This window comes from Carassius auratus, chromosome 31, assembly GCF_003368295.1.
Source record: "Carassius auratus strain Wakin chromosome 31, ASM336829v1, whole genome shotgun sequence".
NCBI classification, from domain to species: domain Eukaryota; kingdom Metazoa; phylum Chordata; class Actinopteri; order Cypriniformes; family Cyprinidae; genus Carassius; species Carassius auratus.
This window is the reverse complement of record NC_039273.1, coordinates 230,560-255,183: the sequence shown is the minus strand read 5'-3', so window position 1 is coordinate 255,183 and position 24,624 is coordinate 230,560. Positions and strand designations below refer to the sequence as shown.

The 24,624-nt window shown below is 49.5% G+C and overlaps 1 protein-coding gene across 1 annotated transcript; it reads right to left on the bottom strand.

Annotated features, from left to right (window-relative positions):
• Positions 1 to 316: 316 nt before the first annotated feature.
• Positions 317 to 24,564, bottom strand: LOC113050112 (probable ubiquitin carboxyl-terminal hydrolase FAF-X). Its single transcript, XM_026212797.1, has 45 exons — positions 24,419 to 24,564; positions 22,309 to 22,568; positions 21,356 to 21,501; positions 21,199 to 21,278; positions 20,998 to 21,110; positions 20,692 to 20,910; positions 20,417 to 20,532; positions 20,086 to 20,337; positions 19,856 to 19,994; positions 19,530 to 19,682; positions 19,097 to 19,201; positions 18,811 to 19,017; positions 18,599 to 18,735; positions 18,387 to 18,520; positions 18,214 to 18,301; positions 17,798 to 18,140; positions 17,619 to 17,714; positions 17,326 to 17,537; positions 16,741 to 16,981; positions 16,509 to 16,658; positions 15,634 to 15,754; positions 15,420 to 15,550; positions 14,914 to 15,192; positions 14,704 to 14,829; positions 14,481 to 14,618; positions 14,240 to 14,406; positions 9,701 to 9,809; positions 9,477 to 9,623; positions 9,241 to 9,387; positions 8,945 to 9,152; positions 8,608 to 8,828; positions 8,340 to 8,530; positions 7,612 to 7,785; positions 7,034 to 7,175; positions 6,195 to 6,954; positions 5,966 to 6,089; positions 5,514 to 5,739; positions 4,161 to 4,290; positions 3,907 to 4,092; positions 3,608 to 3,828; positions 3,444 to 3,532; positions 3,214 to 3,370; positions 2,623 to 2,835; positions 2,244 to 2,339; positions 317 to 1,912 (listed from the first exon to the last, which is right to left on the bottom strand). The coding sequence occupies exons 2-45, from the start codon at positions 22,420 to 22,422 to the stop codon at positions 1,775 to 1,777; spliced, it is 7,686 nt and encodes a 2,561-aa protein (XP_026068582.1). The 5' UTR covers positions 22,423 to 22,568; positions 24,419 to 24,564; the 3' UTR covers positions 317 to 1,774.
• Positions 24,565 to 24,624: the final 60 nt, after the last annotated feature.

The window sequence follows — 24,624 nt, the reverse complement described above, 5'->3', positions numbered from 1 at the left end:
GACTTCGAGGAGCTGTTTACACCGGCGGATGTGGCCTAGTTGAGCTGGATCCTGCTGCATTTGATCTCCTCGCAGTCACCTGGAAATGTAGTTCATTTGTTCTACATGCGCAAATACATCTGTTCCGAATCACAATCTCGAGCTACAGGATATAACCCTACACCAGAACAGAGCCGAGTGTCTGCAGGGGTCTGAGGATCCTCTTCAGCATATCTCGGTCAAAAACGGGGAGATGCTGCATTAAAGTTGATGCTGAAATGTTTAAATTATGAGCAATGTCTGGATGATTTGAGCAGATGTGGATCACACAGACACGTAATTCAAATACCATTTATTTTTGACCTTTAAAGTATAATTTTACAGTGTGCTGGGTTTGTACAGTGTTCAAAGGCCAATCGAGGAATATTATCCATGCACGTTTCACAAAAAGAGCTTTAGAATTCAAACAAAATGAAACCTGAAAGAGCAAACACAAAGCAGAAGGCAAATGTCATTTACAGAAATGGAGCAAAATGAAGCTTGTGAGACTCTGTGACAGAGGAAGTATTCTTGAGGACGACCTGTAGTGCTAGTTAAGATGGTTAACCCACACCCAACCACCCGGTCAATCCGTCAGGATCTAGTCCAGGGCCGTCCAGTCTTTGTCAGGAAGTCCATGTGGAGCTCTGACCATCTGCTGAATAAAATCTATCAGGACACAATGATTTAACGAGCACGATCAGGTCTGAGTGTTTCTGCGTGCATTAGGTATTTACAAAATCTACCTTCTCTTAGAAACCATCGGAAAGCTAATAAAAAGTCAAACTTGCATTTAAATGTTTAATTTATTGTTTTAATGGTGCAGTGCTTCGGTTATTACACGTCTAAAGCAGCTCCTGAATGCAACCTCACGCCGTAAACAACAATCAGCAAACTCTGTAGAGTGAATATCCTCTTAAAAATAACAACACAAGGATGAGGCCTTTTCATTCAAACACTCAAACTCTTCTCAAATTCAACAAAATAACCTCTAGCAAAGAAAACAGCAAAACAGAATAAGGTTGGGCTCCATCTTCCTCCGCTGGCATTTTGGTATTCAGACGTCAGAGCCACACTTTATAAGTCCAGCAGAGCTGATGAATGCATCCTGACGAGCTCCCTCAGATCTGCCCGGATACAGAGCAGTGTGGCCCTGGCTGCATTCTCATTGGACAGGGACGGAGGAAGTGGGAGGAGCCGAGAGGCAGACTCAGAACTAGGGCAACTGATGGCAAAACAAGAGAGTCATTACACTTTCCAGCCTGATGACAACACAAATCAAACATGGACGCCAGCTGCAGTGGTGTTAAAGACCCTAACAGAGGATCACGGCACACTCCTCACAGACCGAAGGCGTCCTGATGAGTGAAGAGAAGCGAGACAAATAAGAAGCGCTGAAAGATTTCAATGCCTTCTAAATCAGTAAAGTGAAGTCGAGGTGATCCCACAGAGAGGATGTAATGTTTGTCTCGGTGCTCATCCTCACATACGACGACAAAGCCTCGGGTTTCCCTTCATTCGGCTGCTGTGGTACTTTTAGATGATGATGATGGAACTGGAGGGGGTCCAAAGGTGTAGATATTTGCACACTATATACACCATCAGCATCCTCCGAGAGCTGTACCCAGACAGTGTGGACACTGGCGTCCGCTCCAGGTCCATCATCACAGGCAGATCGAGTATGAAGAGAGTGGCACAGAGCAGGTTATGAGAGGAGAGCGGTCCTGGACACGAGCGGGACGCGGTCACAAGGCTGCTACTCTTTCGTCTGGACCGGAGGAACCTCGTCCGCCCCGTCCCAGCTCTCTTGAGGCCTCTGCGGGGGTCTCTGGGGGTTATTCATGTGCTGCGCGGCCGGGCCGGTGTAGGGCTGAGCGTGGGGCTGGTTATTGGGCTGCAGAGAGACAGAACACAACACGAGTCAGATCTATGAGAGAGGGGCTGATACTGATTTAAGAAGAAGTTAAGATCATGAGACAAACACTCTTCAAACTGTACAAAACACACATGTACATGCAAACCGGTTTGAAATCTGTCAGAACAGTCATCGGGTGTGAGAGAGGAGGAAAGAGCAGCAGATATTCTTGATCTCAGAACTGATGAATCCAGAAATAATGGGATGTTATGCACTAACAAGAAGTGCTTCTGTGCTGAGGTGTGCTCTTGGCGCGGTGTTTGATACACACTCGTGTGTGTGTGTGTGTGTGTGTGTGTGTGGACGTCACCTGCTGATACTGAGTCCCTGGAGGATGAGGATAGAGCGCAGTGTCCTCCGGCGGAGACGAGTCGTGCTCATCAGGAGCTTCCTGATCGTCTGGCTCCTGAACGAAACAAACAAACAAACAAACAAACAAACAAACAAACATGTTGATCTAGAAGAGCAATTACCAGGAACATGGACACGTTCAAAGCATGATGCTGTGGATAAAAGTGTCTGGTCAGTCAGTTGCTTCATGTAGATGTTAATGCCAATATCTTAGCATATTAGCAACAAAACTATTAGCCTAATGCTTATTAAAAATCTTATTGTATTATCTATTAAACAAGAAATAGACCAACTCCCCCAAGCTCTGTATTGATCAGGTAAAGGAAGCGATCGGTCACCTCTTCTGGACAGAGCTCGCAGGCCTTGGCCAGGGTCATGCGTGCGCTGTGAGAGCGCTCCAGGAAGTAGCCGTTGGACGTCTCGTTGCTCTGAACCGGAGGAGACCAGTTGTTGTAGCTGTACTGAGGGTTTCCTGTGTACGGCCTCCTCTCCAGCTCATCACCCAGCCATTCCACTGCCCACGTCCACTTCCTCTTCAGATCCCCATTGCTCTGCCACACAGAACTAACACGGTCACTGCTTGCTTTCACTACGGCTTGTGTGTTTCCCAACAACAGGAGAGAAAAGCAGAACAGTGTTAAGTGTCACTTTTAAATACCTTCACTGTCCCATGAACATAGAGAGCTCCTCCCAACTCTACCTGAAGAGCCATGTCCTGAGATGACTAGCCCAAACCCACTGTTCAGCTCCAACCCCAGTCACACACACCTCACACAGCTAAGCAAGCTTGATTACAGGCAGGCGTGGCCTAATGGTTAGAGTCAGACTTGTAACCCTAAGGTCACGGGTTCGAGTCTGGGATAGTCGGCGTGGGATGACCAGCGCTCTCTCTGAGAGTAAGAGACAACACATGGTCACGTCGTCCTCACCTGCAGGATCTGATGAGCCACAGCGCAGCTGCTGAACAGGGCCACCATGCATTTGATGCACTGATAAGCTCGTTTCTGATAGTGGTTCTTGGAGCGCTGGATGGTGTCAAAGAGCCCGTCTCGGTCATCAGGAATGCCCTTCAAAACATTGTGGATCCTAAAGAGAGAAGTGAGATGAGGACACCTGCTCTTCGTCATCCAGAGGCTCTCCTCACACAGATGTGGCTCACCTGTGCGTCTGCCACGAGTCCTCGATCAGGAGGATCTGCAGCAGGAGATCCAGGTACGGCCTCAGCTCATAGGTGTAGGAATACGCCACCTGACACCACAAGGACATTCACAGTGAGCGGTCATCAGGAGACACAGAACAGACGGAGCGTGGTCAGTGACTGACCTGCCAGAGCAGCTCGCTGAGGACCGTGGACGAGAACTGAGGGTTCTCCCAGCAGCAGAAGCGCAGCAGCTTCACCGTCTCCTCAGAACTGCTGCAGTCCTCGATGATCTTCTTCACGTAGCTGGAGCGCACAAACAGGATCTCAGCCACCAGCTGCTGCAGGGGCATGATGGGAGCGGTGAGGCTGGGGTCACCGTACGGATTGGTCAGCGGTGGGTTACCTGAGAGAGAAGAGAGAGCTGAGAACCTGAGAGTCTTCGTGTGACAGGTGGAAGGACAGCAGCAGAGTGAGCGCTCACCGTTGATGGAGGACTGCATGCGGGGCGTCACGTCGCAGCAGCGCACCAGCTGTGACACCACCGAGTAGAGTTTGCCGAGCTCAGCGTACTGATACTTGATGGGAGGACCGGGACCCTCGTCCAGCGCCACCAGCATGAACGTGGCAGGAACGCTGAGCTTCAGCAGCTGTGTCTTCTCTGCCAGACCTGCAGCACACAGAATCATTATGACACTCTACATTCACATAAACCTGGAGAGATTGGCGAGCACTTACCCAGATTGGCGTACATGACGAAGAGGTTGAAGTACTGCTGAAGGTGGCGTCCGTGTTCGGACACTTCTCTCCTCAGTAAGTTCAGCACCGCTCGTAACAGGTGGTCACTCAGGGTCACTCCGTCACAGGCCTGCTCACAAATCACAGCAAAACAAGGTCTGTCTCAGGTTTAAAGGTGACTTAATATGCAAAAATAACTTTTATATGGTTGTGTGGCCACAGTGTGTGTAAACAACCAGCCTATAATGGTACAAATCCACCCGCCTGTTTTTATAATCCCAATAAATCATAAACAGTCTCCAAACGAGCGGTTCCAGATTTCTCTCTATGATGATGTCATACTCTGGAAAGTCCCGCCCATTTGTGATGCTCTCTGCACTATTAGCATAGCCCCGCCCCCGAGTGAGAAGCAGCGTCCGTCATTACTGTTCTCTTGCTGAGGTCAGAGCTAAAGGGACGTTATAAGTGTGTTTCGGGATGCACCAATGAACACAGGAGTCTCCATACACCGCTGAGGACACGGATTACATTTCACTTTCAGAGGAAATGTCCCAGAAAAAAACTGAAAAGTTTAAATAAATCATTTTATGCCTCACAAACGAGGGTCAGTTCAGCGCTGGAGTAGTGTAAGGGTTGATTCTGAAAGAAAGATGGATACTAACGTTCTGTTCATATTCTGTTTTCCAAAAGAGCTTCTTGGCTCTCTGTAAGGCTAATGTTTGCTAAAGCTACTATTGTCTCTGCCTGTTTTCACTGATGCTGCTTCACATGCTTCCAGAATGATCGTAAATAGGAATGTGGTTAGTTAAAAATTGCATTTGGAAGCAATGTGAGGTCAATCTCATAATGTGATGGCACACTAAGGCTGCAGCTATGTCGTTATTATCATCACGCCGTGCTCCTAGTCTGTGTAATTCATAAACACACATATACTTCACAGTGAAGTCAGATTTCAGGAGATTGTCCTGTTTTCCTGGAGCATGAGCTCTTGAAGCTCCGCCCTCTTCTGAAAAGGGAAGCGGGAGCACCAGCTCATTTGCATTTAAGGGTACAAACACAAAAGCGGTGCGTTTTGGCTCATACTCTAGATGTGCCGATTTCAACAAGTTATAAAAAAAATATCTGTGGGATATTTTGAGCTTAAACTTCACTTTTGGGACACCAGAGACTAATGTTACATCTTGTAAAAAGGGGCGTAGTAGGTCACCTTTAAAAGGCCGGTAACTTCATTTCCCTGCAAGCAGTCGCCTAATGCTTTGTCTAAAATTATGACAAGCACAATGAGGTTCAGCTGAATTACTGGGTGAGGAATATGGGACCGTGTCAGATCTGGAGGTTGTTTCTGTCCCTCACCTGTGTGGACGAGCCGGGCGAGGTGACCGGAGCAGGGCAGGGTCCGTCCTGCAGGGAGAAGTGTGCGATGAACACCATCAGTTTGGCAAAAGCTCCGCGCACCTCCGCACTCGGACACTCCAGCAGGTATTCGGAGAAGCGTGTGGGGAAGGCGAAGAGGACGTTGTGTGCAAACCAGCTGCGGACGTTCTTGCTGTGACGCAACAGAATACACAGAGCATCATACCTGAAAGAAAAACAAGTCCAGTCCGTGACGAGGAGACGAGAGCGTCAACACACATGTGCTCTACCAGACCAAACGTTTGACTGATTTTATGTTCTCCATCATTGAGTATCATTTAGCTGAAATAAATGAAATCAGTTTTGTTGGGCTGCATAGTTTCTCATTCAGTAGTGTTTATTGAATGAGAAACTATGCAGCCCAACAAAACTGACACACAGGAAACACTCACCAGTCACTAGCTGGGCCTCGGACTACTTTCTTTGTGTGGAATCCAGTGCTAAACAGAAATCTAGCAGCAAGCTGTATGCTAATCATCGCTATTTCTTCAGCTTCTGGTAAAAGATGATCTTGACCTAGAGAGACCAGAGATGAAGAGATGAATCTTAACACAAAACAGCAGGAGAAGGTGTGAACGGATTGCTGCTTTAGATGCACGTGCCGCTGCAGGTAAGACTCACCTGGAGGAGGGTTCAGGTAGACGCTGTTGCAGGTCAGCAGTTTCTTAACGAACTGAAAGTACTCGAGGCTGTACTGCATGCGGCTGTGCATGAACTGCACGTTCTGTTTGCGAACGCTGGCTTCGATGGTCAAGGGCATTTTGGGCTGGTTGGTGTGGGGTGCGAGGGTCAGTTCGGAGATGTGCTTCAGCAGCTCTCTGTCGCCCCCTGCGGTGTCCATGCGCTCGTAGAACAGGATGTAGGCGTTCCACCAGCGCTTCTGCCGCCGGTACGACATGCGCTTCATCATGTGGTCGAACACCTCGCCCATGTACTCTCCACCGAAGCACTGGTTCTTCATCTCCTCGTCATCCTCCATCTTACACTCCGTCACGTCACCGTCGTCAAACTTGTACCAGCGGTCCTTCTGTCCGTCGCTGCTGTTCCCGTGCCGCTGCATGATGTAAGAGTAATAATGTCCTCCGCTGGCCTGGCCCGAGTGCACCAGCACCCCCACGAGCCGGAAGCGTGAGCTGTCGTTCGGATCCGACTCCTCGGGCGAGCTCTCAGCGATGACCTGGCTCTCCGGAGGAACCTCGTCCCCCTCCAGCTTCTCCACACCTGCCACCGTGTAGGGCTCCATGTCCAGCTCACGAGGGAACTCGAAGTAATCGTTGAACTTGATGGCACACTCGCGCTCCCAGTCGTAATCGAAGCGCTTCAGCTGGATGGCCAGCACCGGCGGGAGCTTCCTGATGAGGAGACGCTTCACGGTGTCCACCTGACACAAACCAGAACACAAGCAGAGCTCACCAGTCTGCACTCCTCCAATCAGAACGGCTTTAGAGAACACGGCTCACCTTCTTGTTGCACTTCTCGCAGTGGTACGCATTGGCTCCCTCCAGAAGATCCCCTTTGACGTACTGTTCTAAAGAGTCCAGGAGGTTTTGGTGGTTCCTGATGTCAACATTCAGTGTTGTGAAGGACTCCTCACACTCATACCTAGAGGACACACACACGTGTACGGATTAGGGTTGTGACGGTGAAGACATTTTCCCACCTGTCATTTAATTAACCTACACAAAGTTTAATTGAAAATCAGCAAACACTGTGGACCAAATAAATAAGAAACAATGTTTATTAGCAAAACGAATAAGGAAGTAGGAGACACATAAAAAACTTCCAAAACCCAAAATATCACCAAACAGGCTCTTTTGCATTACATTTAATAACTATGACCGAAATCTGACTCCAGCAGCTGATCTGTATGCGATGTGTTCAGTGTAGTGTCTGTTCTTTAAATGAAACTAATGACTTTTATTACTATTAAAAAATAAAAAAAAATCTAAAAGGCGGTGTTTGTAGCTTCATCACAGCAAGACTAACACAGATGCAACAAATCAACATCCTCCGAATGATTGACACGTCCTTCTCTCACCTGTGAGGACAGCCCTGACAGATCTTCTGGTCTGCAAACGAGCCGCCCAAGATCCTGCTGAGCATGCTGGGATGTCCAAGGGCTTTCAGTGCTTCATCCAGACTGTCCACCAGGGAATTGAAGAACTCCAGCGCGTCGTGCTGCTCTCTCAGATTGACCGGTTCTCCCCATAACCTGCAGGAACGGTTCACACACAGGATTAAGTGCACCGCGTCACTTCTGAGCCACTAGCATCATCAGAGAGAGAGTGACGGCTAATAATAGTCAACTGGTGTTTGACCTTCAGCCATTTTGAATATAGATTACCTTGACTTAACTGGGGTTTTTTAAAGTATTTTCCTCGTATTATTTCTGAACACATGTATAAGACAAGTCTGTACAAGATGTAGTTTCTTTTCTCCAAAGACATTTAACAATTGATTTGTTTAACGTTACATCATGTGTGCTGCATTCAGAATAGAACTCACTTTAAATAGCGCATTATTAAAGAAAAACTTTTCTTGAATAATGTTGTAGTTACTTTTTCAAGTAGATTAGTTAAAAATCATCAAAATATATAGATTTTTTTTCCATGTCGCCCAGCCTTTATATCGGTGGTTCAAACAACTTTCGAAAACATCAGTGTTTTTCACTTACAGTTGTCTCTGGATATTAAACTTGGAAATGAAAAAGGATTTAAAGTTCCCTACGAATTATACTCCAGATCTGATGGCTGTGGGTGACTGTACCTGAACTGTTTCCAGAAGCCTCTGGGCACGTAGTACTGCAGACGGGACGCGGCGAGGTGACCGAAGATGACCTGCAGATGCCGCAGCACTCCGATGTTGTACTCCTTCCGGTCCTCGGCCTTATTGAGAGAGGGCTTGTCATCAAACTGCTGGTGATAACTGAACACATCATCCCTGGGGTCCACATTACTCTGCAGCACAATGATGTACATTCAGACGCGTTCAAACCCACTTCAGTACGGTCGAGCGACACGTGTGCACTTTTTACCTCGTTGTCCTGCTTTTCGTCTCCGGACATGTCGTCGTCGATGTCACTTCCGGTGCCTTCGATGGCCAGGATGCCGTTGCGGATGGGTGGGATCATGTAAAGCTGCTGGATCACAGAGTTCATGTAGCACGTGGCTCCTGCGTTCTTCAGACCCACGAAGCCTTTGGTCGGCCGCGGTCCCACCGGAGGCAGATACTCCCACTCCGTAAGAGCCTCGCAACCTGAGACCAGACGCAGGAACACATTACCAGCCGCTCGTTCATGAATGCACTTCTATCAAACCACGGGTCTGTGTTTAATACACACGTCAGCTGTATGTTTATCTGAAATGCAGTACCTAGATAGTACATGTCTGTGAGCGTGTCGACGATCTGTCTGAGGTTCCGCACGCAGCCGACCGAGAGCGCCACCAGCAGCTCGAAGCCAGCGTTTACAGACGCAGGACTGCTGCACACCGGTGTGGCCTGCTCCGCCGGGAACTCGCCGCTCTTCACGAACTGCAGAAACACGTTAGACGCCGGGAAGATGAAGTCATCTATCAGCTCCTGTGAGAGACAAAGACGACACACATGAAGTGCACTTCACTTTCCCAACATATCTCTACAAACATACGTCAAAGCATAGAGCATTCACCTTTATCAGATTAGCGCCTCCTTTCTCACAGCCGATGTAGAACTTTTTCTCCGGGGTCTGAAAGGCCAGCAGCTCTTTGGTGACCCCCAGATGACCCTCTAGAATGGTCTCTTCCACACCCGTCTCTCCGGTCCTCTTCACCTCATCCTGAACATCCATGAAAACCAGAGGAAAGAGAATTAACGGCATGTCTCCGTCCTGTTCCTCGTGCATGGAGTGGAAGCGCTGGGACTCACCCGGATCCTCTTGAGCCAGTCGATCTCGTTGTTGAGCAGCACCTCGGCGTTGGGAAGGTTGATGTTGCTGTTGAAGGCGTAGTTGAGTAAGTGACGTAAGAGAGTGAAGTAATCGCCAGCGTGCTTCGCTCTTTCCTTCGCCGTACTCTGAAACAGCAGTGAACAGTTATCACCTGACTGGTGTCTAGATCACACAGACGTGAGCGCTGTAATGCTGTACTCACTCCCAGAACCGTGAAGAGGAGGGTGATGAAGAACAGGAGGGGTCTGTGTCCCATACAGCACCTGGTGGCCATGAGGAAGAACTGCTCCTGTGCCATCTGACGCACAGCTCTGAACACAAACACGTTCTTAATCAACTTCATCTGATGTTCACACTGTCTTTTCCCATGTGTAGCATTAGATGTCATGATAGACAGCCTCAGCACAAGTGCAGCTAAACGCTCTTCATTAAAGCACAAATAATCCAATGATCCGTCACCTCTGATGTTTGGGATTTTTATGTGTAAATATAAGATCTAAATAACTAAATTTCACTCACTTTTGATTTTTAACCAGGTATCAGCGCATCTTAACATCTTAAGACAAGAATTTCTGCATTCGTTCTCTTTCTCTAATGCATCCCTAACTTTAACTCATGACAATGATCATGTTTAACTCCTAAACTCTCATTTGTGCTCATTATCAGCACAAGAGCACTCCTGTAGATACAGTTACTGTAAGAGTGCGCCGCTCCCGTAAGCAGTTACTGTAAGAGTGCAGTGCTCCTGTAAGCACAGTTCCTGTAAGAGTGCGCCGCTCCTGTAAGCACAGTTACTGTAAGAGTGCGCCGCTCCCGTAAGCACAGTTACTGTAAGAGTGCGTCGCTCCCGTAAGCACAGTTACTGTAAGAGTGCAGCGCTCCCGTAAGCACAGTTACTGTAAGAGTGCGCCGCTCCCGTAAGCACAGTTCCTGTAAGAGTGCGCCGCTCCTGTAAGTACAGTTACTGTAAGAGTGCAGCGCTCCTGTAAGCACAGTTACTGTAAGAGTGCGCCGCTCCCGTAAGCACAGTTCCTGTAAGAGTGCGCCGCTCCTGTAAGTACAGTTACTGTAAGAGTGCAGCGCTCCTGTAAGCACAGTTACTGTAAGAGTGCGCCGCTCCCGTAAGCACAGTTCCTGTAAGAGTGCGCCGCTCCTGTAAGTACAGTTACTGTAAGAGTGCAGCGCTCCTGTAAGCACAGTTACTGTAAGAGTGCGCCGCTCCCGTAAGCACAGTTACTGTAAGAGTGCAGCGCTCCTGTAAGCACAGTTACTGTAAGAGTGCACTGCTCCCGTAAGCACAGTTCCTGTAAGAGTGCGCCGCTCCTGTAAGTACAGTTACTGTAAGAGTGCAGCGCTCCTGTAAGTACAGTTACTGTAAGAGTGCACTGCTCCCGTAAGCACAGTTACTGTAAGAGTGCGCCGCTCCCGTAAGCACAGTTACTGTAAGAGTGCAGCGCTCCTGTAAGCACAGTTACTGTAAGAGTGCACTGCTCCCGTAAGCACAGTTCCTGTAAGAGTGCGCCGCTCCTGTAAGCACAGTTACTGTAAGAGTGCGCCGCCCCCGTAAGCACAGTTCCTGTAAGAGTGCGCCGCTCCGTAAGTACAGTTACTGTAAGAGTGCAGCGCTCCTGTAAGCACAGTTACTGTAAGAGTGCACTGCTCCCGTAAGTACAGTTACTGTAAGAGTGCGCCGCTCCCGTAAGCACAGTTACTGTAAGAGTGCAGCGCTCCTGTAAGCACAGTTACTGTAAGAGTGCACTGCTCCCGTAAGCACAGTTACTGTAAGAGTGCGCCGCTCCCGTAAGCACAGTTACTGTAAGAGTGCAGCGCTCCTGTAAGCACAGTTACTGTAAGAGTGCACTGCTCCCGTAAGCACAGTTACTGTAAGAGTGCGCCGCCCCCGTAAGCACAGTTCCTGTAAGAGTGCGCCGCTCCGTAAGTACAGTTACTGTAAGAGTGCAGCGCTCCTGTAAGCACAGTTACTGTAAGAGTGCACTGCTCCCGTAAGCACAGTTACTGTAAGAGTGCGCCGCTCCCGTAAGCACAGTTACTGTAAGAGTGCGCCGCTCCCGTAAGCACAGTTACTGTAAGAGTGCGCCGCCCCCGTAAGCAGTTACTGTAAGAGAGCGCCGCTCCGTAAGCACAGTTCCTGTAAGAGTGCGCCGCTCCGTAAGTACAGTTACTGTAAGAGTGCGCTGCTCCTGTAAGCAGTTACTGTAAGAGTGCGCCGCCCCCGTAAGCACAGTTACTGTAAGAGTGCACCGCTCCCGTAAGCACAGTTACTGTAAGAGTGCGCTGCTCCTGTAAGCAGTTACTGTAAGAGTGCGCCGCTCCGTAAGCACAGTTACTGTAAGAGTGCACCGCTCCCGTAAGCACAGTTACTGTAAGAGTGCACCGCTCCCGTAAGCACAGTTACTGTAAGAGTGCAACGCTCCTGTAAGCACAGTTACTGTAAGAGTGCACCGCTCCCGTAAGCACAGTTACTGTAAGAGTGCAACGCTCCTGTAAGCACAGTTACTGTAAGAGTGCACCGCTCCCGTAAGCACAGTTACTGTAAGAGTGCAACGCTCCTGTAAGCACAGTTACTGTAAGAGTGCACCGCTCCCGTAAGCACAGTTACTGTAAGAGTGCGCCGCTCCTGTAAGCACAGTTACTGTAAGAGTGCACTGCTCCTGTAAGCACAGTTACTGTAAGAGTGCACCGCTCCCGTAAGCACAGTTACTGTAAGAGTGCAACGCTCCTGTAAGCACAGTTACTGTAAGAGTGCACCGCTCCCGTAAGCACAGTTACTGTAAGAGTGCAACGCTCCTGTAAGCACAGTTACTGTAAGAGTGCACCGCTCCCGTAAGCAGTTCCTGTAAGAGTGCGCCGCTCCGTAAGTACAGTTACTGTAAGAGTGCAGCGCTCCTGTAAGCACAGTTACTGTAAGAGTGCAACGCTCCTGTAAGCACAGTTACTGTAAGAGTGCACCGCTCCCGTAAGCACAGTTACTGTAAGAGTGCAGCGCTCCTGTAAGTACAGTTACTGTAAGAGTGCACTGCTCCCGTAAGCACAGTTACTGTAAGAGTGCGCCGCTCCCGTAAGCACAGTTACTGTAAGAGTGCAGCGCTCCTGTAAGCACAGTTACTGTAAGAGTGCACTGCTCCCGTAAGCACAGTTCCTGTAAGAGTGCGCCGCTCCTGTAAGCACAGTTACTGTAAGAGTGCGCCGCCCCCGTAAGCACAGTTCCTGTAAGAGTGCGCCGCTCCGTAAGTACAGTTACTGTAAGAGTGCAGCGCTCCTGTAAGCACAGTTACTGTAAGAGTGCACTGCTCCCGTAAGTACAGTTACTGTAAGAGTGCGCCGCTCCCGTAAGCACAGTTACTGTAAGAGTGCAGCGCTCCTGTAAGCACAGTTACTGTAAGAGTGCACTGCTCCCGTAAGCACAGTTACTGTAAGAGTGCGCCGCTCCCGTAAGCACAGTTACTGTAAGAGTGCAGCGCTCCTGTAAGCACAGTTACTGTAAGAGTGCACTGCTCCCGTAAGCACAGTTACTGTAAGAGTGCGCCGCCCCCGTAAGCACAGTTCCTGTAAGAGTGCGCCGCTCCGTAAGTACAGTTACTGTAAGAGTGCAGCGCTCCTGTAAGCACAGTTACTGTAAGAGTGCACTGCTCCCGTAAGCACAGTTACTGTAAGAGTGCGCCGCTCCCGTAAGCACAGTTACTGTAAGAGTGCGCCGCTCCCGTAAGCACAGTTACTGTAAGAGTGCGCCGCCCCCGTAAGCAGTTACTGTAAGAGAGCGCCGCTCCGTAAGCACAGTTCCTGTAAGAGTGCGCCGCTCCGTAAGTACAGTTACTGTAAGAGTGCGCTGCTCCTGTAAGCAGTTACTGTAAGAGTGCGCCGCCCCCGTAAGCACAGTTACTGTAAGAGTGCACCGCTCCCGTAAGCACAGTTACTGTAAGAGTGCGCTGCTCCTGTAAGCAGTTACTGTAAGAGTGCGCCGCTCCGTAAGCACAGTTACTGTAAGAGTGCACCGCTCCCGTAAGCACAGTTACTGTAAGAGTGCACCGCTCCCGTAAGCACAGTTACTGTAAGAGTGCAACGCTCCTGTAAGCACAGTTACTGTAAGAGTGCACCGCTCCCGTAAGCACAGTTACTGTAAGAGTGCAACGCTCCTGTAAGCACAGTTACTGTAAGAGTGCACCGCTCCCGTAAGCACAGTTACTGTAAGAGTGCAACGCTCCTGTAAGCACAGTTACTGTAAGAGTGCACCGCTCCCGTAAGCACAGTTACTGTAAGAGTGCGCCGCTCCTGTAAGCACAGTTACTGTAAGAGTGCACTGCTCCTGTAAGCACAGTTACTGTAAGAGTGCAACGCTCCCGTAAGCACAGTTACTGTAAGAGTGCACCGCTCCCGTAAGCACAGTTACTGTAAGAGTGCAACGCTCCTGTAAGCACAGTTACTGTAAGAGTGCACCGCTCCCGTAAGCAGTTCCTGTAAGAGTGCGCCGCTCCGTAAGTACAGTTACTGTAAGAGTGCAGCGCTCCTGTAAGCACAGTTACTGTAAGAGTGCAACGCTCCTGTAAGCACAGTTACTGTAAGAGTGCACCGCTCCCGTAAGCACAGTTACTGTAAGAGTGCAACGCTCCTGTAAGCACAGTTACTGTAAGAGTGCACCGCTCCCGTAAGCACAGTAACTGTAAGGATGCGCCGCTCCTGTAAGCAGCTACTGTAAGAGTGCACCGCTCCTGTAAGTACGTACTTGCTCTGGCAGTGCAGCAGCAGGTCGATGATGAAGGTCTGCCAGACTTTCTCTTTGCTGAGTGTGTCGAGGGCCGTAGGGAGCACAGCGAAACACAAGGTCATGACCTCCAGCGCCTCACAGCACACCTGCTCGTCTTCAGCGTCCGGCTCGTTACCTGCGTTAGTCTGCAGAAGGACAGATGCATGATTAAACAAGGAATAAAACACTGCTGGACAGCGCTGATGAATCATCAACATGCCTTCTGGTAGATCTGGCTGATCTCTTCATTCGAGCTGAACACCAGATGCACCATCCCACAACCGGAAGCCCAAACGATCTTCTGCACGGCGCGGATCACACAGATATCTGGGATGTACTTTGAAGCCTGGAAGAAGTTCTGTACAAAGGAAACCAACAAAGACATGAAGCCCAGAGTGAAGTATATCTCATACTGCGACTGTAAAGCAGTAATTGTCAGGAACCTCGTCAGAGATCTGCTGGGCCAGTCTGACGGACACGTTACGCAGCATGCACTCGGAGGAGGGATTGGGAATACTCTGGAGAGCGTTCTGGAGCACCAGAGCCTGCTCATGGGTCGCCTGGTTTATCTGGAAGACAAACACAAAGTCACTTCACCATGAGGAAAACAGAGAAGTCTCAAGTCTCGTCAGAACGCAAGAAGTGTGGCGCACTGGAGATGTGGGGTTGGTTCCCTCCACCAGCGGCTGACAGGCCTCCGCCACGGCCTTCACGTGTCCGAACCCGATGGCAGTGAGCAGGAGCTTGGAGATCTTCAGAGCGTTCAGGTAAGCGCCACGCCGCGTCTCCATGTCCGCATTGGGAAGGAAGTTGTTCCTCGTGAGCATGCCCAGAACCAGAGGCAGACCGCCGCTCTTCAGGAAGTTGTACTGGAAGTCACTGGCGTCGTCTCCCAGCGTCCCACTGGCTGGCATCAGCAGGGCATACACCACCTGAGACCACACAAACCACATCTTAACACAGGAGCCCTTAAAGCTTCTTCTCTACAGATTCAATCTAAGCCATGATTTCAGTTCTATTTTGATTAATTGTGCAGCAATACCAGATCTGCTTCAAAACCTAGCGCTGATTTACAGTCTGTTGTCCACAAGCTCAGAACCACTGATGTGAGACGAGCACTAGCTAGTGTGATTGTTCTGTGTCAGCTGTATGAGGATACCTCGGTGAGGTAGAGCACTTGTGAAGCAGATGGGCCAAAGAAGCGTGAATCCAGCGAGGGACTCAGACTGTTCTCTCCCAGCTTAGCGTGATCCAAACAGATCGCCCGCAGGTTCTCCACTGTAGTGTTATCTGTGAACACAAGGAGCAGATTTCAGTGAGCCTCGCATCCAGACGGTGTGTAACAGGGAGATCATCCTGGTGTCTGCGGTGACCTGGAGGCATGAGCTTCATGAGCACTCGAGCTCCGTCTCGCAGTAACGGCATGTTCAGGGTGCAGCCCAGATCAGCCACCTGCCACAGGAAGGAGATGTAGCGCAGGTGCAGAGACATGATCTGAGGAGAGAAAACAGCATGAGCTCACAGACTATTCTCAGGACCCTTTAAAATTACATGGTTTTATTTTTCTTTTTCTTTTTTGGACATTTAATGGTTAAATTCCATTTTTATCAAACAAAAGTGTGTCTAATGTCTAATTAATTAAAACCATGAAACTTAATTATTTTTTGTTTAAGTTTAAATAAATTGATGTTAAATCATATGTTTAGAGCCCTATTTATTCCTCACCTTTTTATGCGCGTCTAATTATATCTGAATGCATAAAAACTACTTAATTTATTCTTAAAATAGCCTATGAAATATAGTTTTTTCCCCCGTCAGATATTCTATTTTGTTTTTTTCTGGTTATGAAGGCATACAACATTCATTTTAATTAATCTTTTAACCAAATAAAAATTAAACAAACTTAATTTTTTAATTTAATGTTAATATGAAAATATGAAAGACAGTGTAATTACTCCTTGAAAATAAAGTTTTAATTATAGTATCAGTAGTGCTAGTGTTCAGCATTCTACTGAACAACAGCAACATGTCTCAGGCACAATAATGTCTTCAAGTTAAACCCATTTTAAAACTGATAATTTCTGTGTGCATATGATATGACGATAGTTTCTCTCACATGAAACGGTCAGATGCTCGCGCAGTGACTGAGCACTTCTAGAGAGTGTTCTGCTGGTCATGTATTCATATACTGAGGCGCTGGCTCATTCAGACCTGAGGTTATCATGTGAAGCACAGACATGGCTCTCACCACTCCAGGCAAGCAGCTCTCCACCTCGGGGCTGGGGGCGTCGCTGTAGTGGTTGGTGTGGTTTGGGGGCGAGCCGGTGGACGAGTCGGACGAGCTGTCGGGGCTGGAGGGCATGTTGGCGCTGACCTGCGTGAGCTTCGCTGTGATGAGCTACAGAGAGAGACAGGCCAGTCTTTCAGTACCTCATCTCTGGACAAATCTAGATATACACACAGACATCTGTAAAGCTCACGGTTTTATCTTTGAGGTTGAGCTGTCCAATCAGCCGGCGGTCATCAGCGGGGTCCACCAGCTCTCCTCCGATGAACAGCTCCACTTTGGTGTGTGTGCTGTTGGCTTTGATGCGAGCGAGGATGCAGCGGCGGACCGAGCCGATGGTGTCGTTGGTGTGGGACCAGATGTCTAAGTCGTCCACCTGACGGCCCTGATTGGGAAACCTCACCACCAGAGTGATGTGCTTCCCCCGGAACGCCCTGAACACAGACGGACGACACCAGAGCCCTTCAGACCTACTGCATGTGTTCAAGTCTGCGTCACCTCATCTGTTTTCTAAAATATCATAACTGGATCTTACAGTGGATCATTCCGTTCTCATAAACCCCGCCCCTCAAGCACACACTCATCTGCATACACATCTCATCATCCAATCAACAATGGATGCACAGTACCAAGCCCCACCCAACATTAATTGACATTCTGTTACATCCAGATGTGTCACAATCCAGAAGACTTCTGTTTCATCTCAACCTCAAACTCTTCCCCTGATCTGATCTGATCTGAGCGCCCTACAGGAGGTGTGTGTAACTGCAGCGGGCACCTGGACATGGGCAGGATGGTCCTCTCCTCGTGGTAGTCGCTGTCACACTCGGTGATGTACTCTCGGAGCACCGTCAGGACACGCACCATGCGTATGGCCTCCTGTCTGGCGCAGTTAATGCTGTCCTTGTCTCCGTCCAGCACACACAGCGTGTCATACGAGGCTTTGAGCCGGTCGAAGCACGACTGGATGAAGTCCTCATGGATCTCCACCTGAATACAGAGACCGCAGCGGATCAGACGTGATTGAGCGGCGTGTGAGCGGCTGGCGGTCGGCGAGGAACACACACTCACCTGATTCACCTGTAGTTTGGGTCCGAGGTTGGTGTATATTTCTTTCAGCAGGTCTATCGCTCGAGCGGCGATGTCATCACTGCCTTGAATCACCACCTGTGGAGACCAGACGAAACACGATCTGCATGAGCAGCGTTCACACTGCGTCTGAATACGGTGTCACTGTGCAGACGTGTTACCCTCCAGAGGTAGTCCAGGCCGATCAGCTCCAGGTCGTCCATCATGTAGGCCCTGCGTTTGGCCACCAGCTTGCCCTCTCTGCAGTTCACAGCCTTGAAGAAGCGCTCGAAGCACTTCATGCCGTTCTCCGTGAGCAGCGTGGGGTCCAGCTGCAGCACGTTGTTCTCAAAAAAGTCCTTGTTGATGTCGGGGTCCAGATCCGGCTCGTCACCCATGAGCTTGGAGTACCACTTAAAGCAGGCCTCGCGGTCGCACAGGAACACGGCGTTCTCCGCCAGACACTTCCAGATCTGCTTGGCCTGTGGAGCGCAGAGCCACAGCTGACCGTCCTTCAGCAGAAACCTGAACACGGGACACAGACGTGAGAAACTCTGAGTGTGTGTGTGTGTGTGTGTAGGTCAAAGACATCACTGACCTCAGGAAATTGAGCCTCTCTTGCACTTCCTGTACATGGCTGTACCGGCTTCCTGCTCGAACCGTCTGAGGATCAAACACTGGATGCTCTGTGCCAAAGAATCACAGTGAAAGCTGGCTTTCATTCACACTGAGACTGTAAGTAAAGCGATGTGTTCGCTAGAGGACACACACCTCTGGAGAAGAGCCTCATGTTGTCCATGTACGCAGACAGGTTCTCGGCCACCAGCGTCACGAGAGCGTGATTGTGCTGGAGCTGGTTGATCAGATCGTGACGGTAGAAGACGTGTGGACTCCTCTGCGTCTGACTGCAGCAGAGATGACCCATGATCACACAGAGCTCACAGACGGAGCAGAACGTGTGTGTGACGTGCTCCACGACTCACCTGAGGTTCTGAGGAGCTTCTCCAAACAAGCTGCAGATCTCTCTGATCTGCTTCAGCGCTGGAATCACCCACTTCTCATTCGTGCGGAGCTCCTCGATGAAGCGGTCGATCCACTGCATCTTCTGCGTGTCTCGGTCCTGAAAGCAAACCGAACGGTGAGTGGCGGCACACAGGTGCATGATGGGAAGAGGTGATGTAGATCGAGGTCAGACCTGCGAGCAGCTGTAGTCCAGGATCTTGATGTGTGCGCTCAAAGCCTGGTCCATGATGTCCACGGGGACGTCATCACTGTGTGCCAGGTTCCACAGCAGGTTGAGCACTTTGTGAGCCATCACTCCGTCCTTATCGTCCTCCGCCAGCCTGCGGATCAACTCCAGAAGCTTCTCCCGCTGCTTCTTACCAGCGTTCGTCCAGCTGGCCTGCATCAGAGACGGGAATCAAGCCGGTTATCAACAACACACACTTCAGCAAAAGTAAGTGTGGACAGCAGCTGCTCACCTTGAAGCAGTCGAACAGGTGATCCAGCTGCTCCGGGGAAAAATCCCACGCTAGCTTGGCTAACAGATCGTGGACGTTCTTGACGATCGCTTCGTGTTTACCGGCCTGAGAGAACACCACACGGTACATCATTTACATTACCTGGTCTACAGCAGACTGAAACCAATCAAAAGTAATGAAACTGTTGTGCATGTGCTCCGTTCTGATCAGGGAATGTTTTCCCAGCAGTAACGGCACTGACATCTGTCTGAGGAAGCACTGTACCGCTCTTTACTCTACAATAATTAAAGCATGTCAGAAAACAGATGTAAACTGTGCTCTATATGTTCTACGAAGATCAGTGAGATATTAGCAGAGGAGAAAGGCCGGTCATGTGGTCAGTCAGGTGACCACACCGCTGATGACCGTGGTGGATGTCAGTGCTGGGATGCACCTGAGCCGCCCAGATGTTGTCCAGGTCCTGCAGGGTCAGAGCTTTCTCCTTGATGACGAAGCGCAGGATCTTCTCCAGCTTCTCCACGTACTGCGGCTGGTGAAGACTGTCTCTCAGAACGATGGACAGAATACTGTTCTGCTGAATCCATTCCTGACAGAGAAAGAACATCATGAGCACTTCCTGCAGCTGAGCATGAGTGTTAGATCTACTGGTGTATACACGACTCCGTTCAGCTGCGTTTGTCTTCATCTAGGAGCCGTACATCAGGAGCTTCATGCTGTGTCTCCAGGTCATGTCTGATGAGAGTGTTTTAGTGTTCTTACAGCCATTCTCTCGGCGGTCAGCCACTCCTCTTCCTCTGGGTTTCCGTGCCGGTGCGTGTAATACGACACGCTCGAGATCACCTTGTTCACTTCATTCAGTGCGTTCATTTTCCCATTAAATGAAGAAATCTGCAACAACCTGTAAAACAGATGAGAGAAGACGAGACAAGCTCAGATCAACGTCATAACCAACAACTCAACAAGCTTTTAAACCAGAAACGACGGCTTACCGAAGGATCATTTTTAACCGGAAGATTTCCAGGTTCTTGACCGTTTCCTCCTGACCAGGAACTCTAGACGCCAGGTTCTTCAAGGACTTTATGATCATGGACAGAGCATCGTTCTTGGCCTCGTTCTTGGCCTCCTTCTTCAGCTCCTCGTCTGTGAGGTTCTCCAGAAACTGTGGGACCATCTCGATTATGGGCAAGAAGAACTTCTTCACCGTGTGCAAAGTCAAGAACTCGTAGCACTGGCCGAACGGTCTGGAAGACAAACGGAGAAACGATGAGACTCTAGACGCAGAGGCGAGGGAGATGTCCGGTGTTCATGTAAAGCACGTACTTGATGAGAGCTGCGATGATCTGCACGTTGAGAGCCTGGCCGCTCGTGAAGCGATCCTGCAGAGTCTGGAAGCCGTTCAACGTCCCGAACTTATTAATGAGGTCCACCAGCCAACCCTGAACCAGAGACACACAGATGACCAGACCAATTATTATTGAGTTAAAAACATCACATATCATTGGATCGTTTCTGGCAAAACAGAGACTGGTGAACTCAATAACTCTGTGTTTGATGACTGCACTAAAAGCATCGCTACATCACATTCAGTGTTGTACCTTCGGAGAGCGTGGGTCGGGCGGCCGGGCGAACAGCTCATCATCTGCCAGCTGCGCTCCCGCTGGGACACTCTCAGACGGACGTGTGCCGTTGTAAATGTGGAACTTGCAGTGTGGGTTAGTGGCCATGGCCAGCAGTTCCAGCAGAGGGAACCAATCCTGAGCCAGCTTGACCACGCAGAGCTCGATCAGACGGTGGGTGTTATTGATTATGCACCTCTGCAACGGGACGAGAGCAACACATCAACATCACGGACAGCAGGAGAGATGTTTCCGTCCAATCAGACTCCTGCGCATCAGACTCACGTGGATCTCAAACTTCCAGCCGCTCACAGCCTCATCCGTCAGGATTTTGGTGAACGAGATCGTCAGGCCATCGCGGAAAAACCTCTGACACGCCTCACACCTCACATCGAGCCCTGAACAACACAACAAACCACAAAACAGAATAACTCCACCTGAACATGACATCTCAACCACACTCCATTCATCCCCGTGACCTCTGACCTTTTTTACTGAGCTCTATAGCAGCTTCCAGCAGAACCTCCAGCTCTCCTTTGGGCAGGACTGGAACCACCCAGCGCGGCCTGAACCACATTAAAACACACATTAACTCCACACAGAGAGAAAACCAACACAATCTGAGATCGACGCCGCTGCTGACCGGTTGATCATGTCGTCCAGCTTGGCCAGGTCTGTGTGGGGGAAGGCTGGCTCCTCCTCTTCCTGTGTGGGCGGGGCTTCTCCCTGCCCCACTTCCTCTGGCGGACTGATGGGTGACGTCTCATTGGAGGAGTTTGTTGAGGGCGTCTGAACACACACCAGCAGCACATCGTTAACAACAGAGAAGAAGTCTTTCATGCAGTTTATTGGTTAAAGTGATAAGGTTAGCGACCCAGTGAGATGTATAGAAAAAAATAATATTTTCTTTATAATATACTTCCAAATATGCTACTTGAGGCTTCTGGAGTCGTTTGTGTGAGAAAGTTTCACTTCTGCATCTGAAAAGCTCCAATACTGGAAGTGATGTAACGAGAGGGAGTGCGGTCAATTTAAACAACAGGAAAACAATGGACGGCAATGACAGCTCTGACACGGAGGAAATTATTCATGTTTATTCAGACTCGTACAACACCATACAATTATGAGCCTGCTATGTGGCCACAAAGACAGTCCAGGATTATTCTAATAATAAAGATATAAAGTTTATCCGTTCCTCAAGTAGCACATTTAGAAGTGTATTTTAAAGCACATTATTTTTCTATACACTGACTCCGTGTCTCTAACCTGCAGTATGCACTGATCACAGGATCTGCTGAATAACAACTGGTTGGGTGTTTGACTAACTGTTCAACAACGGCTAGCTGATTAGTGTGTACCTCAACTAATGAATTGCTTTAAGAGCTTCTCAAAAACATTTCAGCTCGTTGTATTTTAATACAGTAACATGACAAAACAATAACCTTAATAAGGACACCACTGACTTCACTGAACTCATCTCTGTATTGTGTCGCTTGACTGATAGTAAGCTCTCCCCGTGAGCAGTCTCTCTCTCTCTCTCTCTCTCGCTCTCTCTCTCTCTCTCTCTCTCTCTCTCTCTCTCTCTCTCTCTCTCACCTGGGTCTGGGTCTGGGGCAGCAGGGTTTGGTTCTGGTTCTGGTTCTGGCCGTCCGGCGCCTGGCTCTGGCTCTCGTTGCCCCCCACGGGCGAGCCGCGGGTGGTGGCCGTCATGCTCGATGAGGGGCAGATCTTTGCAATCTTGTCTGTTTATGTGGAGGGAGGCGGGCGAGAATCTACTGCCCGGGCGGCAGCGGGGTGTTTCTGGCAGCTGAGGGAGTGAGATCGAAGCACCTGGAGCTCAGAGACCATCGCATTACCTGCAGGACACACAGAAACACAGCGGGTCAGAGAACAGCTGAGCGCTCGGAGACGGGTTCGACTTTAACCGGCTGTGACTGTGACGGTGCAGATCAGATGCTGCTGCTAACTTTAACCGGTGAAGACCAGCTGCTCTCGTCCGTCCAAACACACACGAGCGGTCAGGACGACACACACACAACCTCACATGAAACACAGCAGACGTGTGTGTGGTCATCATCAGACGCGTGTTCACGGTGTCTGTCCTGCAGCTCTATCACCGCTAAGATCTGTTTAAGGACTGCGCTTTAGCCCAGTGTGTGTGTGTGTGTGTGTGTGTGTGTGTGAGAGAGACAGTGTGTGTATGTGTCTGAGTGTGTGTGTGTGAGACAGAGAGTGTGTGTGTGTGTGTGTGTGTGTGTGTGTCTGTGAAATATCAGGACACAACTCTGTATAATGACATGGGTATGACACAGGTATTACAAGGAGAGGGAGACTTATGAGCACATAACCCATGTCCCCATTTTTCAAAACACTTATAAATCATACAGAATGAGTTTTTTTGAGAAAGTAAAAATGCACAAAGTTTCCTGTGAGGGTTAGGGTTAGGTGTAGGGTTGGTGAAGGGACATAGAATATACAGTTTCTACAGAATAAAAACCATTACACCTATGGGATGAACACACTTTACACAAAAACAAACGTGTGTGTGAGACAGAGTGTGTGTGTGTGTGTGTGTGTGTGAGCGAGAGAGACAGCGTGTACGTGTCTGTGTGTGTGTGAGATAGAGTCACTGCACTTATAAGAAACAAATGTCCTCACTAACAGAGAAACATTAAATAAGGCTCATAAACTCTGCAGATGATGTCAGAGTCGAGTGAAGGTTCAGAGGCAGAACATGAGACTGAAATGAGTCCGAACTGAACTGATATCACAGTTAAGCAGAATACACGGAGTCCTGAAGCACATCTGCATCTGTGTGTTCACCACGCCTCACTGCATTCAGGAAGTGAGAACAACACAACATCCTGTTATACAGGTGTGTCTTCAGATGAGAAACACTACAGCAAATAATAATAATAATAATAAAAAAGTAAAAATCAAATCAATCCCACAGTAAATAAAGCTGCAGGTATCAGACATGACAGATTCTCGATCTTCAGTTCAGCACCAAACACACATCAGCTGTCAGAAATCCACATCCAATCAAATCAAGGCTTCATTATGTATCATCTCACACACATGAAGCATGTAAATCTGCAGTCAGCTTTGATCCAGACTCCTTCATCAACACACAGCGCTGTTACACTGATCACAGTCTGATGACATTCAGCTCATTCCAGAAACATCAGCTGTTTCCTCACACACACACACACAGTGTTCAGACATGCTCTCAATTCAGCGACAGTCGCAGTTATTAAAGGTTTAATGAAAACAATCACTGTTATGGCCCAGAGGCCGGTTTTCGACGCTAGCATTAGCACTGACTGCGCTCGTGCTCCTGACGGTCATCTCCCCGCACACACACCGAGCGAACACGGACTCTCACACACAGACACACACACCCGCGCGGAAGTGTTTCACACCGATTATAGTGTGGATCGGTCACAGTGTTCCTGAGGCCTTTTAGCCTCGGTGCTAACGGCTAACCGCTGTCCCTCAGTAACGCGCCGCTGAATCCCGTCACGCCCGCTTCACCGCGCACAGAGCTCACAGCAGGCCGCGGGAGACCGGAGCGTCAGCAGCCATCTTGCTCCGCAAACAAACACAAACCGGTTTCAGACGCGCGGATGAAAGCGTCATACGCGCGCGTTTCTCGGTTCCGCGGTGTCAGTCAGGCGCTTAACAAAGAGAAACAAACCGCACTCACCGACAGCCGGCTAGACCGTGTTTCGCGGGAGTTCTCCGCCTTCACGGGCTCGTCTGCTCGTTTCGGGTGTTTTTCATGCGTCACCAGCCCCCCCCCCCTTCCCCACACACGACACCCGTCCAGTCTCGGTCCGTCACACCACTGACTACACCAGCTCTGACTCACCGGTTAACGGGCAGCTGAGGGACGGTTTGACCGCTCGGCGG

Bases quoted from the DNA above. Each gene is read 5' to 3' on its own strand.
- LOC113050112 (XM_026212797.1), bottom strand. From the start codon at position 22,422: ATGACGGCCACCACCCGCGGCTCGCCCGTGGGGGGCAACGAGAGCCAG. The intron at 19,018-19,096 runs GTGAGCAGCTGC...TCTCTGATGCAG, and splicing joins ACCTGTTCGACTGCTTCAAG to GCCAGCTGGACGAACGCTGG. The intron at 8,531-8,607 runs GTAAAAAGTGCA...ATTGTGCTGCAG, and splicing joins ACGAAAAGCAGGACAACGAG to AGTAATGTGGACCCCAGGGA.